Consider the following 13,562-nt stretch of genomic DNA (forward strand, 5'->3'; position numbering starts at 1 on the left):
GGATCCACGTTCTACTCGACTGGTTTGAGACGTCACAGGAGAATCATACACGGGATCATGGCAGAACTCTTTCACACCGTATTTGGTATTTGAGGAGGTGGTCATTGTTTTTCCTGTTTGTCTTGGTTGTGTAGCAGCAAAAGGGCTGAGCCATAATTCAATATTAACATGCATCAACTTTTAATAGAATTGTACCGTGATTATAAAGTCATGCGGTTTTACCTTTTAAATCTGATTGTAGCTAAACGCTAACGAATGGAGGTTTTTGTTCTATTTATTTTTTGTATTACAGGTTCAGTCATTCATTCATTCGGGGTACACCCTGTACAGGTCACCAGACTATCACAGGGCTGACACATTAGCCCTGTTTCCACCGAGCCGTTCAGTTCAGATCAGTACACTTTTTTTGGTTTCCACTGCAAAAAGTTGTGGATGGTACCAATGGAACCGTTCCGTACCGTTACCATTTTTGGTACCCCTTCTGTTGGGGTACCTAGCAGGGTACTGTATCTGAAAGGGTACTTTTTTGGTTCCAGGTACCTAATCAGTACCGTACTGTACTGCTTGGTGGAAACAGGGCTTATTCTAGACTTATTTGTTCCATCCAACTTCATCCGCTTATCCAGGGCCAGGTCGCGGGGGCAGCAGGCCAAGCAAAGCACCTCAGACGTCCCTCTCCCCAGCAACTCTTTCCAACTCCTCCTGGGGGACCCCAAGGTGTTCCCAGGCCAGATGAGATATGTAATCCCTCCAGCGTGTTCTGGGTCTACCCCAGGGCCTCCTACCAGTGGGACGTGCCCAGAACACCTCCAGCAGGAAGCGCCCAGGAGGATCCTGATCAGATGCTCAAACCACCTCAACTGACCCCTTTCGACGCCAAGGACTTATTTGGTAATTTTTCTTAATGTACTGGAGTCCACCTCCATATTTTAAAAATCAAGAGCCTTGTATTCTTGTATGCCTGGAAAATAATACATGTTTGCCATGTACTGAGCCGTTTCAAACCAATAGAAACTTCAATTTCAATATATACGCACAAGTGTGTTCCCCTCCACTCTTACTCCATTAAATTAGCTAAATAAAATTACAAAAATCCTCCCCAATATATTCTTCCAATCGCCCAACCAGCCAAGTTGCATTTAATATTTCATATATTTATCTCATTACAGCCATCAGTCAATTGTGGCATCAGTAATAGGGCATTCCAGTAAGGTTGTAAATACTGAAGACGTCTAGGTCCATTAGGACTTCACGTGTTCAGTGATGACGGATTGTGAAAATACAGGCTGTAAAGACGCAGGAGCTCAATCCATTTGGTCCTGTTGATGACCACCTATCACGACAGCTGGATTGTCCAAAAACGTATAAATGAACTGCTGACCAGCCGACTGTCACAGAAAGACAGGAAGTGACTTACAGATTGAGTGTCCAGCTGGTAATGTCTTACAGACTAACTGCCGTGCTGACTAACTGGTTGGCATGACACGCACGCACACACGCACGCACACACACACGCACGCACGCACGCACGCACGCACGCACACACAGAGACAAAGCAACTGTCTTTCTGACTGTCATGCAGGCAGACGGGTGAGATGTCTAAGAATAGATAAAAGGAGGGACAGTATTCTGGGAACACACACACAGACAAAGTGTGACGAATGTCTGGCAGATAAGTTACACGTGCCTTACGCTGCCATAAACACATAATACCGCAAAAGCACACACACACACACACACACACACACACACACACACACACACACACACACACACTCACACACTGAGTCTTTGATGTTCGACGGTATCATTTCGCAGCTCTTTCATATTGCCACATATGGTAATTCACTTCTTGGCACTGGCCACTTCAAAGCTATGTAAACTACCTTCTTACAAACCATCTCCCTTGACCGGCTAATGCCATTTCCTCCACATGGCTGATCCCATGAAGAGGAGAATTCACAGATTATACATAGCTTCATCCAATAAGGCCAAAGGTCAAAAAAAAAACACCAAGACTTGGCGGCATGTAACCGACGTTCTTACGCGCCCCTACGACTGGTACAGAAGACAAGTGCAGGAACAGACACTTTTATCTGACACAATTACAGATGCCAGACTGCATTCATCCAACCATACAATTAACATACTGCGGAGGATTAAACATAAAGCCAGAAGATTATTTCCATTGTAGTCCTAAATGCAGTCTATTCTCTGGATTTATGAAAAAAAAAATCCATTAGAAATAAGTGAGGGTGCACTTCTTCTGTAATAGTAAAATTCTTGTATTTCACCAAAATACATTTTTATGAACAATAGCAAACAGTAGCTGCAGTAACATGAGCCAAAATTTCTCTTTCCAAATGAAATTAATCCAACTGGGGATTTCCAATGAGGCCATTTGCAGTACACAAGCACTGAATAATATTACTGGGAAATGATACAGAACAGAGGGTGGCACATGGGTGGAAAATATTCTGCCAACGTTGCCCAGTCATTCTGTTTTGTTTTTTTATCCAGGGTGCAGATTTCCACCCATATTGATCTCTCACTTTTACTCCCAATCCCATTTTAATCAAATATATATATTTGACATATTGACTATTACAGAGCCTCTACCCAAAACAACCTGGGCTGAGTGAAGTGAGTGAATGACAGGCAGGACTTTTAAGTGAGCCTTTTGTAGCACCTGATATGATCATTTAATCAAGATTTAATCAAAATCGCAATATGGACAACTGCAATTTTCTCTGTCAGCTTGTTGGCGTTAGACACCAATGCACAGAGGCACAACTTGGCAGCGGTATGAGGTGACCTGAGCAACTATCATAGTGTGAGTGTGTGAATAGCAACAAAGTCTGCCTTTGGTGGGTGGGAGGCGAGGAAGGTGGGTCAAACCAACTCCAGACTTTAGCCCAGGAGGCCGCTGTTCATGTCTAGTGTGAAGCCAAAAGTCGTTTTACATGTTTTAATAATGAGACAGTGTGCTAGTATGTGTAGCATACTATGCTAGTGATGTACGTCATGTGACGTATGTCTGTCACATGACGTTACATTACGTGAGTAACAAGCTCACATATTTTATGACAAATCTTTTTTTTTTTTTTTGCTAAACCTATCTATGTGCTTTAGTTGTTTATTTTCAAAAAGACTGTAGCATTTAACAAGCACAAATTGTAAATTTTCTGTTAAAACTGTTTCTTTTGTTATGTTTATTTTGAAAAGAGACAATAAGCACAAATTGACACGCCATCCCTGGATGTCCAAAATTGGCTCAGGAGGGATACCTACTAGGGGTGTAACAATCCATCAATCTGGATCAATATCAATTCAAAGATCAACGATCCAGTATCACCAACGCGAAGTGACAACATCGATCCATACTAGCCATGTTTCCATCAGCCTGTTTAGATGCGCATCTACAAGTATCGCATTGAAAAATTATGATGGAAACGCCAAAATTCAAATTAAAATCCCCTGATTCGCACAAACTAAAATACGCTTGCTTTAGCTGGGTTTTGGTTGATTTGAAAAAATGTTGATTCGCAAAACGGGGGATGGAAACAGTTATGTTCGAATTAAGTCTGACATAGCGCACTTCTCTCCATAGTTATATCCACACTCTGGGTCGGGAAGGCGGTAATGCATTTACAAGCTGGTTGCCAACCGCCAGAAAACGTAGAAGAAGAAGAATGCAAGACTTGTTTTGTTTCCGGTTCTGCGGAAAACTCACGCGAGTTCATAGTTTTCACCAAAGTCCGTACATTTAATGGAAACACACAGGATTCGTATTTCTTTTAATACGCATTTCCCAATGATTCAAATCACTTTTGGATGGAAACATAGCTAGTGTCATCTTTAGGATACGCTTTTATTTAGACAGTCTGTGCCACCGTCAAACAGCCAAGATAAAGACAATGAGAATAACATTATTTACTTGGGAATAAATCAGTAGTGTGGAAATAATTTGGATTACGACAAAAAATGGAGACAACAGACAGAACACATGCCGTACATAAACAATGCCATTACGAGATAAAACACAACGTAGCGTTACCCATTACCCGCCTGAACGGCCATCTCGCTCCGCTATCTTGTCACTACAGCAACATTAGCCGCTGTGTTTTAACAATGTTGGGCTGAAAAAACGTGCATACAGGCTGAAATTCAACGGAGCTGGTGACTTTAACCAACAATGAGTTAGAAAAATCATAACGTTACATGTGGTTTGTTAAGCTATGAGTAGCGGAAAAAAGTCAGCTAGCTGCTAAGCTAATGTATGCAATGTAAACATGCTAAAGCTAATAATGGGTCACTAGCGAAAACAGTTGCTTTGTCCATGAACTATGAACTTTGACAGTTACTACTGAGCTGAATTTGATACCATTGTTAAACCATGCTGTTGTTAATCTGTGTTTTATGGCTGTTTGGAGATACTGCGTTGTTTTCCAAATATTCGTTAAAGGCAAAATACGTGTCAAAAAAAAAAAGTTTTACAGAAATGTTTCTGTGCTGCAGAGATGTCCTGAGATGTCCTGTCCCACACATCATATTCTGCAGACTTCAAAAAACATCTTTGTTTGGTGCAAATTACAGCAAAAATCACACCATAATCATTCTAACATGTTTTCTAATGAAAGTGAGAATAATGATTTAGAAATGATCACTCCACCTGACACCACAAATCATATCGCAACATCAATATCAGTCGAATAAAAACTTTAAAAATCGTTCAGCTCTAGTATCTGACTCCAGTTTGTACAGAAAAGGAACAGTGGGAAATATCCAATACAGCATCGTCTTCACTGAGGTTGCCAGGCAACCGGCAGAGAGAAGACACAGTCCAGCACATAATCCCCTTCAAAACCACAACCACAAACCACTGATTAAACAAAGTCTGTCATTTAGTGGGCTTCAGAGGTGTTGGGAGGCAGATTTGTTTCATCTTTGGACGGCGCCGGGCTAGCTGTTTCCCTCCGTTTCCAGTCTCTATGCTAAGCTAAGCTAACTGGCTGCATCAGTCCTCGTCTAACTCTCTGCAAGAAAGTGACAGTCGGTTATTTTGAGGTGTAGTCTGCCGCTCGACTGCACACATTCAAACAGATCCAACAGCTGTTACAACAGCTTTAAGAGCAACCTGACAAATATAGTCCCTTAAGATGCTTTTAATGGCCAAATCGAAAATCGTTTTGCAGAACACCAAGTCTCAGTGACTCATCAGTGACCATTATACAGGCAGAAGTAAGTCGAAATATCTGAAGCATTGCTAACAGCTCCCCACATGTCAAAAATGAACGTTTTGTCTTTTTCACACATTCATATCTGACTGGATTTGAATATGTCTGTTGGTGTTATACACAAAATAAACCTGGAAGATTTAGTGTATCTACAAGCACAGCTCTAAACACCCCAAATGTGTCACTCATCTCTTGGATTTATGTTGAATAAATAATGAAACATCATGCTGAAACTCAGCAGCACAGATTATGGCAGTCAGATGATAATAAAACATAGAAATCTGTGAAAGACTTGGAGTTCTGTGGATTGAAGTCAGCCCTGACATGCCCAATATTCCAAATCCACCCATTCACCAGTTTACTGCTGTGTTTTTGTGTTGTTTGACTGAGGCAACAGATTTATCAGAACAAACTACCCCTGCTGTTATAAAATTGGACAGGGCCAACCAGCTGCGGCACTCCCCGCGATGCACAATCTCCTGGAAACCTCACTTAACCAAGGACGGTTTCCCCCCCGGTGGAAAACACCCAGAGGAAGAGAGAGAAAAATGGTGACACAATAAAAGTGAAAGAGCGGTGAGTCTTGCCTTGGTAATGTATTTGCCTTACACTACATGTAGCTCACGTGGGCGTTAAAAAAGAGAAAAAAATGAGTATAATAAACCGGACAAATTATGATCTGCCAAATGGATTATAATAGGATTATACTGCACCATCCCTTTTTCAAATGAGATGAATATCCGTCCCAAAATGGCCAGTTCATTATGTTTTAATGTGTTTACACGATGCATATTTAATCTGATTTACACGTTAATTACTGGTGAAACAAAAGGCCCCATGTAATCTAATATGAACCTTTCCTTTTACATTTATCTGAAATTTATTTAATATTGTCTATAATTTAGAGAACACATATTTTGCTTTCCCACAAATTAAAATAAATAGATTATGATGAAACGTGAAAATAAGTATAAAGGGTCCAGTGTGTAGGATTTAGAAGGACATATTGGCATGAATGGAATATAAAATAATAAGTGTTTTTTATTTTGAGTATAATCACCAAAAAATAAAAATAGTTGTGTTTCTGTTACCTTCATATGAGCCATTTATATCTAAATATGGAGGAGGTCCACGTCCACAGAGATTACCATGTCTCTTTGCCATGTTTCTACAGTAGCCCATAATGGACAAACTAAACACAACCTAAACACAACCGTCTCTGAAGAGCCGAACATCATAGCAGAAACACTGATTTTTAACATGTAACAGCTTTATTCAGTGTTTGTACCACATTAAATCACCTGATCTGTTTTATCTGACGAAGAGGAGACCTCTGCTGATAATTCAGCTCCTGGTAAAGACCTCTTGAACATCTGGAGCTTAAGTTATTAGAGACAAAAGGTGAGCACACATTAGCAGGAGCTGGGCTAGCAGCCTCTATATGACAAGCTGAACAGCATAGGAAAAACACTGATTTTTTAAATATGAAACTGCTTCATTTAGTGCTTTTATGGGTTTAAGTCAATGGGTTTGTGTGTTTTGGAGAGGAAGAGACTTCTGAGGATAACTGGGCTCCTGGTTAAATCTTCCTGAATGTTTTGATCAAAAAAAAGGTGAGCACATATAAGCCGTCGATGGGCTAGCAGCCCATCTGCAACATGCCAAACAGCATAGCAGAAACTAAGGATAGACCGATACATCGGCCGGCCGATATATCGGGCCGATATTTGAGTTTTTTACTTGTATCGGCATCGGCCGATACGCACATGGGTTCACGGATTTATTTTTCCCTGGCATGATTTACAGACAGGCATCCACAGGCAGCGAATCCTACTGTGTACAGTAGTTGTTGTTTTATTTATGCTTCAGCTTAAATATTTGTTTATTTTATAAATACATTACTGGAAGATTTAAGAGCACTGAACTCTTTTTTTATTTGAATGTATAATAATAATAATAATAATAATATTCTACCTGTTCTACCTCAACTTTCCATCTTGTTTTAGTATTTTTTACTGTTCAATAAATGTTTCTTATTTTAAACTTGAGACCTGTAATATTTGTTATCATTGTGTCATTTTATTGATGTAAATTGCGGGAGCAAAAGCAGTATCGGCCCCAAATATCGGCTCAAGAAAATCGGCAGTCCATAATCGGTCATCGGCTAAGGGTGATGGAAAAAAATCGGTATCGGCATCGGCCCTAAAAAATCCATATCGGTCTATCCCTAGCAGAAACACTGATTTTTAACATGAAACTGCTTTATTTAGTGTTTTCACTGGTTTAATCCACCTGGTCTGTTTGTTTTGGAGAGGAGGAGACCTCTGCAGATAATTCAGCCCCTGGTAAAAACCTCCTGAACAATGAACAATGAAGGAATTCTAACCAGGAGACGTTTCACCTGGTTGTATTCTGCAATCCTCACTGCTAGACGCCATTAAAATATCCTATATCTTACACACTAGACCTTAAAAGAGTCCAAAATCAACTAGTATTTACATGCTGACCTGGATTCGGTGATTTCAGACACACAAACTGTTGCTCTACTGTGCCACCGCTCCCCGAAACAAGTCAATCAGAGTTAAAACGATTGATCCGATCTCTAAACGCAGATCATTTCGGCTGACACACAGAGCCACAAAACAAGCACTAAATTGACAGGCTGACAGACAGTCAGACTGATATATGGACAGACAGATAGATGCCACACATTCCTGTCAGTGACATTTGACAACCAAACTGCTGTGTGAGAGTGAGAGTGTGTGTGTTTGGGCTCTGGCCAGTTTTCACTATCAACAGCAGCTGCCATTCGCACCAGGGTGTCAGGCTGCTGCTGGCATTCACACACACATACACACTCATCTCACACACACACATTGCCCAAAAATCAATACTGTTTCTCCTCCCCCCCCTTCACATGCTCCAACACAACAGAGATGCACACACATACACACACATTATTGCATATGCAAAATTGTTTTGATCCACTGACATGGGCTGCTGCTGGTGTGTATGTGTGTGTGTGTGTGTGCCATGTTGTTGACAGCATGACCATAACATGGCTAGCCCAGACAAGCTACCACACCAGAGCATGTGAAGCTTCATGAGAATTATAAATCATAAATGAGCAAAATAATAACCTTTGCTATAATCCCTCCTCTGCTCGTGCCCTGTGTCTGTGTCCATAAGCTTCAGATAGCTTACATGTCATTCTTACACCAGCATTAGCTCACATGAAATAAACATGAGAGCTAGCACAATCCACAACAGACCAGTACAAACACCAGCATATCCTCCTCTGCCCAGTATCCTGTCCCAGCATCCTCCCAGCAGCCTCCCCACTCACCGATACGAGGTCTGTTTTCTAAACGCCAGTCCTCTGAGTTTCTCCTCCAGCGTCTCCTGCTCCATGTCGGGCAGACTGCTGAACGTGTCGCTGCAGCAGCCCACGCCAGCTTCCTCCGAGCCGGCTCCGGACTCCGAGTCGCCCCCGTCGGCTCCCAGAGAGGCCAGGCGCCCGCTGAAGCCCCCCGCCGCCGGGCCGGTTCGCTCCTTCGCTTGGGGGTCCATGCTGGTCGGTCCTTGCTGTGTCGCCCCGCTCTGGACCCCCCTCTCTGCCGGCTTGTGAGGGGACACAGGTGCCGGTGGTGGAGCGGAGGACTGTACGGGTTTTGGGGGGGAGTGTTAGCGGCGCCGTGAACGTCTCTGAGCGGCTTGACCGTTGTGATTTCTGACCGTTGGCCGCCTTTATATACTGCAGCCAGGCACGCCAGCACGCGCAGCCGCCTGGACAACAGACTGAACTGCACTCACGAGCCCCAAACCAACTGGAGGAGAGCCGCGTCAAGCTGGGGACGTCATCCAGGAAGTAGAGCGTCATATCCTTCAAAATAAAAGTTTTTCATAGTTGTACATAGAGATGATGGGGTTTTTTGTGTGGTATGTTATGGACCTTTCTCTGTGTCCTTAAGTCATTTTTATTTTTATCATTATTATTATCATTATTATTATTATTATTATTATTATTATTATTATTATTACAAAAAAAGTGCCAGAAACCCTCTTCCTGTGAGGCGACAATGCTAACCACTGCACCACCCTGCCGCCTACACATTCTCTTTATTTAGTCAAAAGTTGTAAGGTATTCTTTTTTTTAACTTTAAATACACATTCTCAATTTCTTTTTTTTAAGATTATTTTTAAGGGCTTTTTGCCTTTATTGACAGGACAGAGAGTGAAAGGTTGAGAGAGAGTGGGGACTGACATGCAGCAAAGGGCCGCGACGCTCCCATTCTCCATTTCTGTTTATTTTTTATTTTGACAAATAGCCTACAAACTTTTTATACATTCAAAATTTTCTTTAAAGTTTTAAAAAGAATGAATTACAACTGTAGTAATTAATTAATAATTAATTGAGTAAGTAATTTTAATCATGTATAAATGTCAGGACAGTAAATTCTCAAGTTTAGAAGTGCAAACGTTGTTTAATAAATTGGAAATCAGAACTGGATGATTTGTTTCAATGTTTTAATAGATTAACAATTTTAAAATATTGAACATTGAACCTTTGTAATTATTTTCATTTTATTTTATTTTGTTTAATTTTATTTTATTTATTTATTTATTTATTTTAAAGTTTAAGACAATAGTGTCTTTTAGCAGAGAAATTATTCTGTTTCCTGCCCAGGGACTACAGATGAAAATTAGCTTAAAGCTGTCTCTGGTGCAGCTAATTAGCAGTGCACTGTCCCTGTTAAATAAATAAACCTTTGTTTGTAATTAACTTGCAGAAGTGTGGGGTGAAGTCACTGTGGCCACAAGTGGTGTCCAAACATTAACATCCTTACTTTAATTATAACTCTCTGACTCATTTCTTGGACATAATCATTTATTATTGCAGTCTGTATTTGCACCTTATTGATATTTTATATTTGCACTCACTCTACTTTGTGCTGCAACTGCTGCACAACAATTTTTCTTGGGATTTGGTTCTGTTTTTAAGAAGCTTTTATTTTTAAAGATGTGACCGGAAGTGGAGTATTTTATTCTTTGTGTAACACGACAGGTTTTAAAAACTGCGAAAGCGCGAGGGCGGCGACAATTAACACGTTCAGTGTGTGCGGGACTTCAACTAACCGCAGCATCCATCCATCTATAAGCTCATCCCTCCATCCATCCGTCCGTCCATCCATCCGGCCCACGGGACGAGCAGCGCGGCATTGTGGGATATTCCCTCTCCTCCTCCTTTCTGCAGCATCATCAGTCAGAAAGTAGGGCAGAGGGTGAGCGTGCACGCACAAACACGCACCCCCCTCTCAGGATCTCACTCTCACACACTAATCACACACACACACACACACAGTCCATATGCTGCATTCACGTACTGTGCATGTCAGCTCTGTCATGATGATAATAATATTCTCACATTAACTCCTCACTGTCTCTGGCTGTCACACATCAGGTCACATCTGTCCTCCTCCTGCTTCACCTCACTGCGCTGAGCCGTCATATTTACAGAGTCATCAGTGACCCGAGGTGACCTGTGTGACCTTTGTGTCCCTGTTTTTCTGCAGGGGAGCATCTGTCTGCAGCCTCTCTGCAGTTATCAGCCACGAGTCGTTTCACCAAACACACCACATGTACATGAAATCACATCTTTACATTTGTATCACACAAGTTTGAACCTGTATCTCTTAATTCTGACTTAATAAGTGAAAATTATTGACTTTGTGTCAACTAATTTTGTCTTATGCCTAATATCACATCATTTTGATGTGATTTTACATAATCATTCTTTTCATCTCAACATCATTTTGATATAAGTCAACATTTTGTCTTACAATAACGTAAGTCTGATGTTGTATCACTTAAATTTGACTTATTTCCTAATTCTGATTCAGTAAGTCAACAGTTTGACTTACTATGACATAATTTGACGTATTATTTCATAAGTCTGACTTTGTACAACATAAATTTTACTTTCTATCACTTCATTTTGACTAAATAAGTTAAAATTTTGATTTAGTTTCTCTTAGTTTTAAATTAATAATTCATAATTTGGACTAAGTATCAGAATTTTTAATTTGTAGGACAAGTTTTACTGAAGATCTTAGGAACTTAGGCCTTGTATCACCAAATTTTGACATAGCACTGCATGATTTTGATGTGAAATTACATAATTACCCTTTTAGTAAAAACATTTTGACCTAAGTCAACACTTTGTCTTAAAGTCACACACGCATGACTGTGTATTTCTTAATTTTAATTCAATAAATCAACAGTTTAACTTTATATCTTATAATTTTGACTTAAAATCACACACTTTTGACTTAATATTACATAATGCTGACATTGTATCATATAAATTTTACTTTCTATCTCTTAACTTTGACTAAATACGTCGACATTTTGACTTAGTTTCTCTTATTTTTGACAAAATAATATCAATGTGTAATTAGTACCACATCATTTTTAATTTCTATCATACATTTAACTGATTATCTCTTAATTTTAACTTAATTATTCAACATTTTGACTTTGAATCTTTTTATGTTACTCCCTATCTCAAAAATTAGACTAAATAATTCAATATTTGCCTTAGTATCTCTTAATTTTTAATTATTATCTCTCAATTTTGACTCAGAATAATAAATTTAATTGTGTATCTCTTAATTTTTAATCAATAATTCATCACTTTGCCTTGGTATCTCTTAATTTTGACTTAGTTCCACATAACTTTGATTTTGTCTCTCCTGACTTTGACTAAATAAGTCAACATTTTGACTTCAGATCTCCTGGTTTTGACTTCATGAGTCAAATTTTAGATTATCTCATAATTTTGTCTTTGTCAAAATTTGACTAATAAGCTCATAATTGTGATGTGAAATTTTTTTTTTTTTTTTCCTGGCTTTGTTTTTTTCTGGCAGAAATGTGTTTCTGTAGACCTCTCTGGGAGAGGGAGGAGGGCCAAGGGAAAACAAAACAACTTTAAAAAGAATACAAAACAGCCTGAAAGCCATATTTTAATTTGAGGAGACCAGACTCTCACATTAGGACACAAAGGCATTAATGCAGAAACTTTCTCTGTTGGTCCTGATGAAAGGATTTCTCATTTATAATTAGCACGTTTCGTGCCTGAAAACTCCTGCAACTCAGCTCCTTGATCTATTTACTCTCAGTTACGAGTGTTTCATCACACAGTTTAGAAAGTCTCTACTGTTACTCATATCAGTTTTATGAAAACACGATGCACCGTAACTGGAGCAGTAATGGAATTTACTGTTGCTGTGTTACCATGAGACTGGACTGGTATGAAGCGGAGGGACTGCGTATTGTCTTGGGACTGTCGGTGCAATTCGCAGTACTAATTACGAGGCGCTGCTGCTGATCTATTTCAGGATCTTTGTCATGATGGAGGAGAAAGAAGCTCCTCTACAGACCAGTGTGTTAACCACGACATGCCTGTCTGCCCTAATGGAGTTTGGCCTTAACTTAATTTAAAGTCACACAGAGAGAGAGAGAATGCTTTGAAGCCAACGACAACTATTAATCATCCAGTGAAGTACACAGAGGCGATCCCAGACTCTGTGAGGCCCAGGCAAAGAAGCCCATCAACCCATTCAGTCCACAATACGTGGAGTCACTTTCCCAAAGGATCTGGAGGTTTGCCTTTTGGGCAACCTCTCCAATTCTAAAATCAGACATAACCATTGCATCAAGCTTATAGACATCCTATTGGCTATTGCCAAAAAATGTATTGCAATGAGGTGGAGGTCAGATCTTCCATTACCTGTTGGACTGTAGCTCTGAGAAGTGCCATCCATCCATTCATTTTCATCCACTTATCTGAGGCCAGGTCGCTGGGCCAGCAGGCCAAGCAAAACACCATAGACATCCCTCTCCCAGCTCCTCCTCCTGGGGGACCCCGAGGTGTTCCCAGGCCAGATGAGATATGTAATCCCTCCAGTGTGTTCTGGGTCTGCCCCAGGGCCTCCTACCAGTGGGACGTGCCCAGAACACCTCTAACAGGAGGCGCCCAGGAGGATCCTGATCAGATGCCCGAACCACCTCAATTGACCCCTTTCGACATGAAGGAGCAGCGGCTCTACTCCGAGCTCCCTCCAGATGTCCGAACTCCTCACCGTATCTCTAAGGCTGAGCCCAGGCACTCCACGGAGGAAACTCATTTTGGCCGCTTGTATCCACAACCTTATTCTTTCGGTCACTACCCAGAGCTCATGACCATAGGTGAGGGTAGGGACGTAGATGGGCCGGTAAATCGAAAGTTTCTCCTTCTGGCTCAGCTCCCTCTTCACCACAACGGTC

At 40.7% G+C, this 13,562-nt stretch overlaps 1 protein-coding gene across 17 annotated transcripts in view; it reads right to left on the reverse strand.

Annotated features, from left to right (window-relative positions):
* The window catches only part of dgki (diacylglycerol kinase, iota), a 113,857-nt gene extending 104,825 nt beyond the window's left edge, over positions 1-9,032 (reverse strand). For 9 of the 17 annotated variants that reach the window (XM_078165250.1, XM_078165265.1, XM_078165258.1 and 6 more), the window contains exon 1: positions 8,584-8,955. In XM_078165250.1, the coding sequence (XP_078021376.1) occupies positions 8,584-8,807 (224 nt within the window). In that variant the 5' untranslated portion in view covers positions 8,808-8,955. Of the gene's footprint in view, positions 1-8,583 lie in introns of all 17 variants that reach the window. The other 8 variants (XM_078165262.1, XM_078165261.1, XM_078165259.1 and 5 more) reach the window with 1 other exon arrangement.
* Between the last annotated feature and the right edge of the window lie 4,530 nt (positions 9,033-13,562).

This window comes from Epinephelus lanceolatus, chromosome 23 (assembly GCF_041903045.1).
Source record: "Epinephelus lanceolatus isolate andai-2023 chromosome 23, ASM4190304v1, whole genome shotgun sequence".
In the NCBI taxonomy this organism is placed as follows: domain Eukaryota; kingdom Metazoa; phylum Chordata; class Actinopteri; order Perciformes; family Serranidae; genus Epinephelus; species Epinephelus lanceolatus.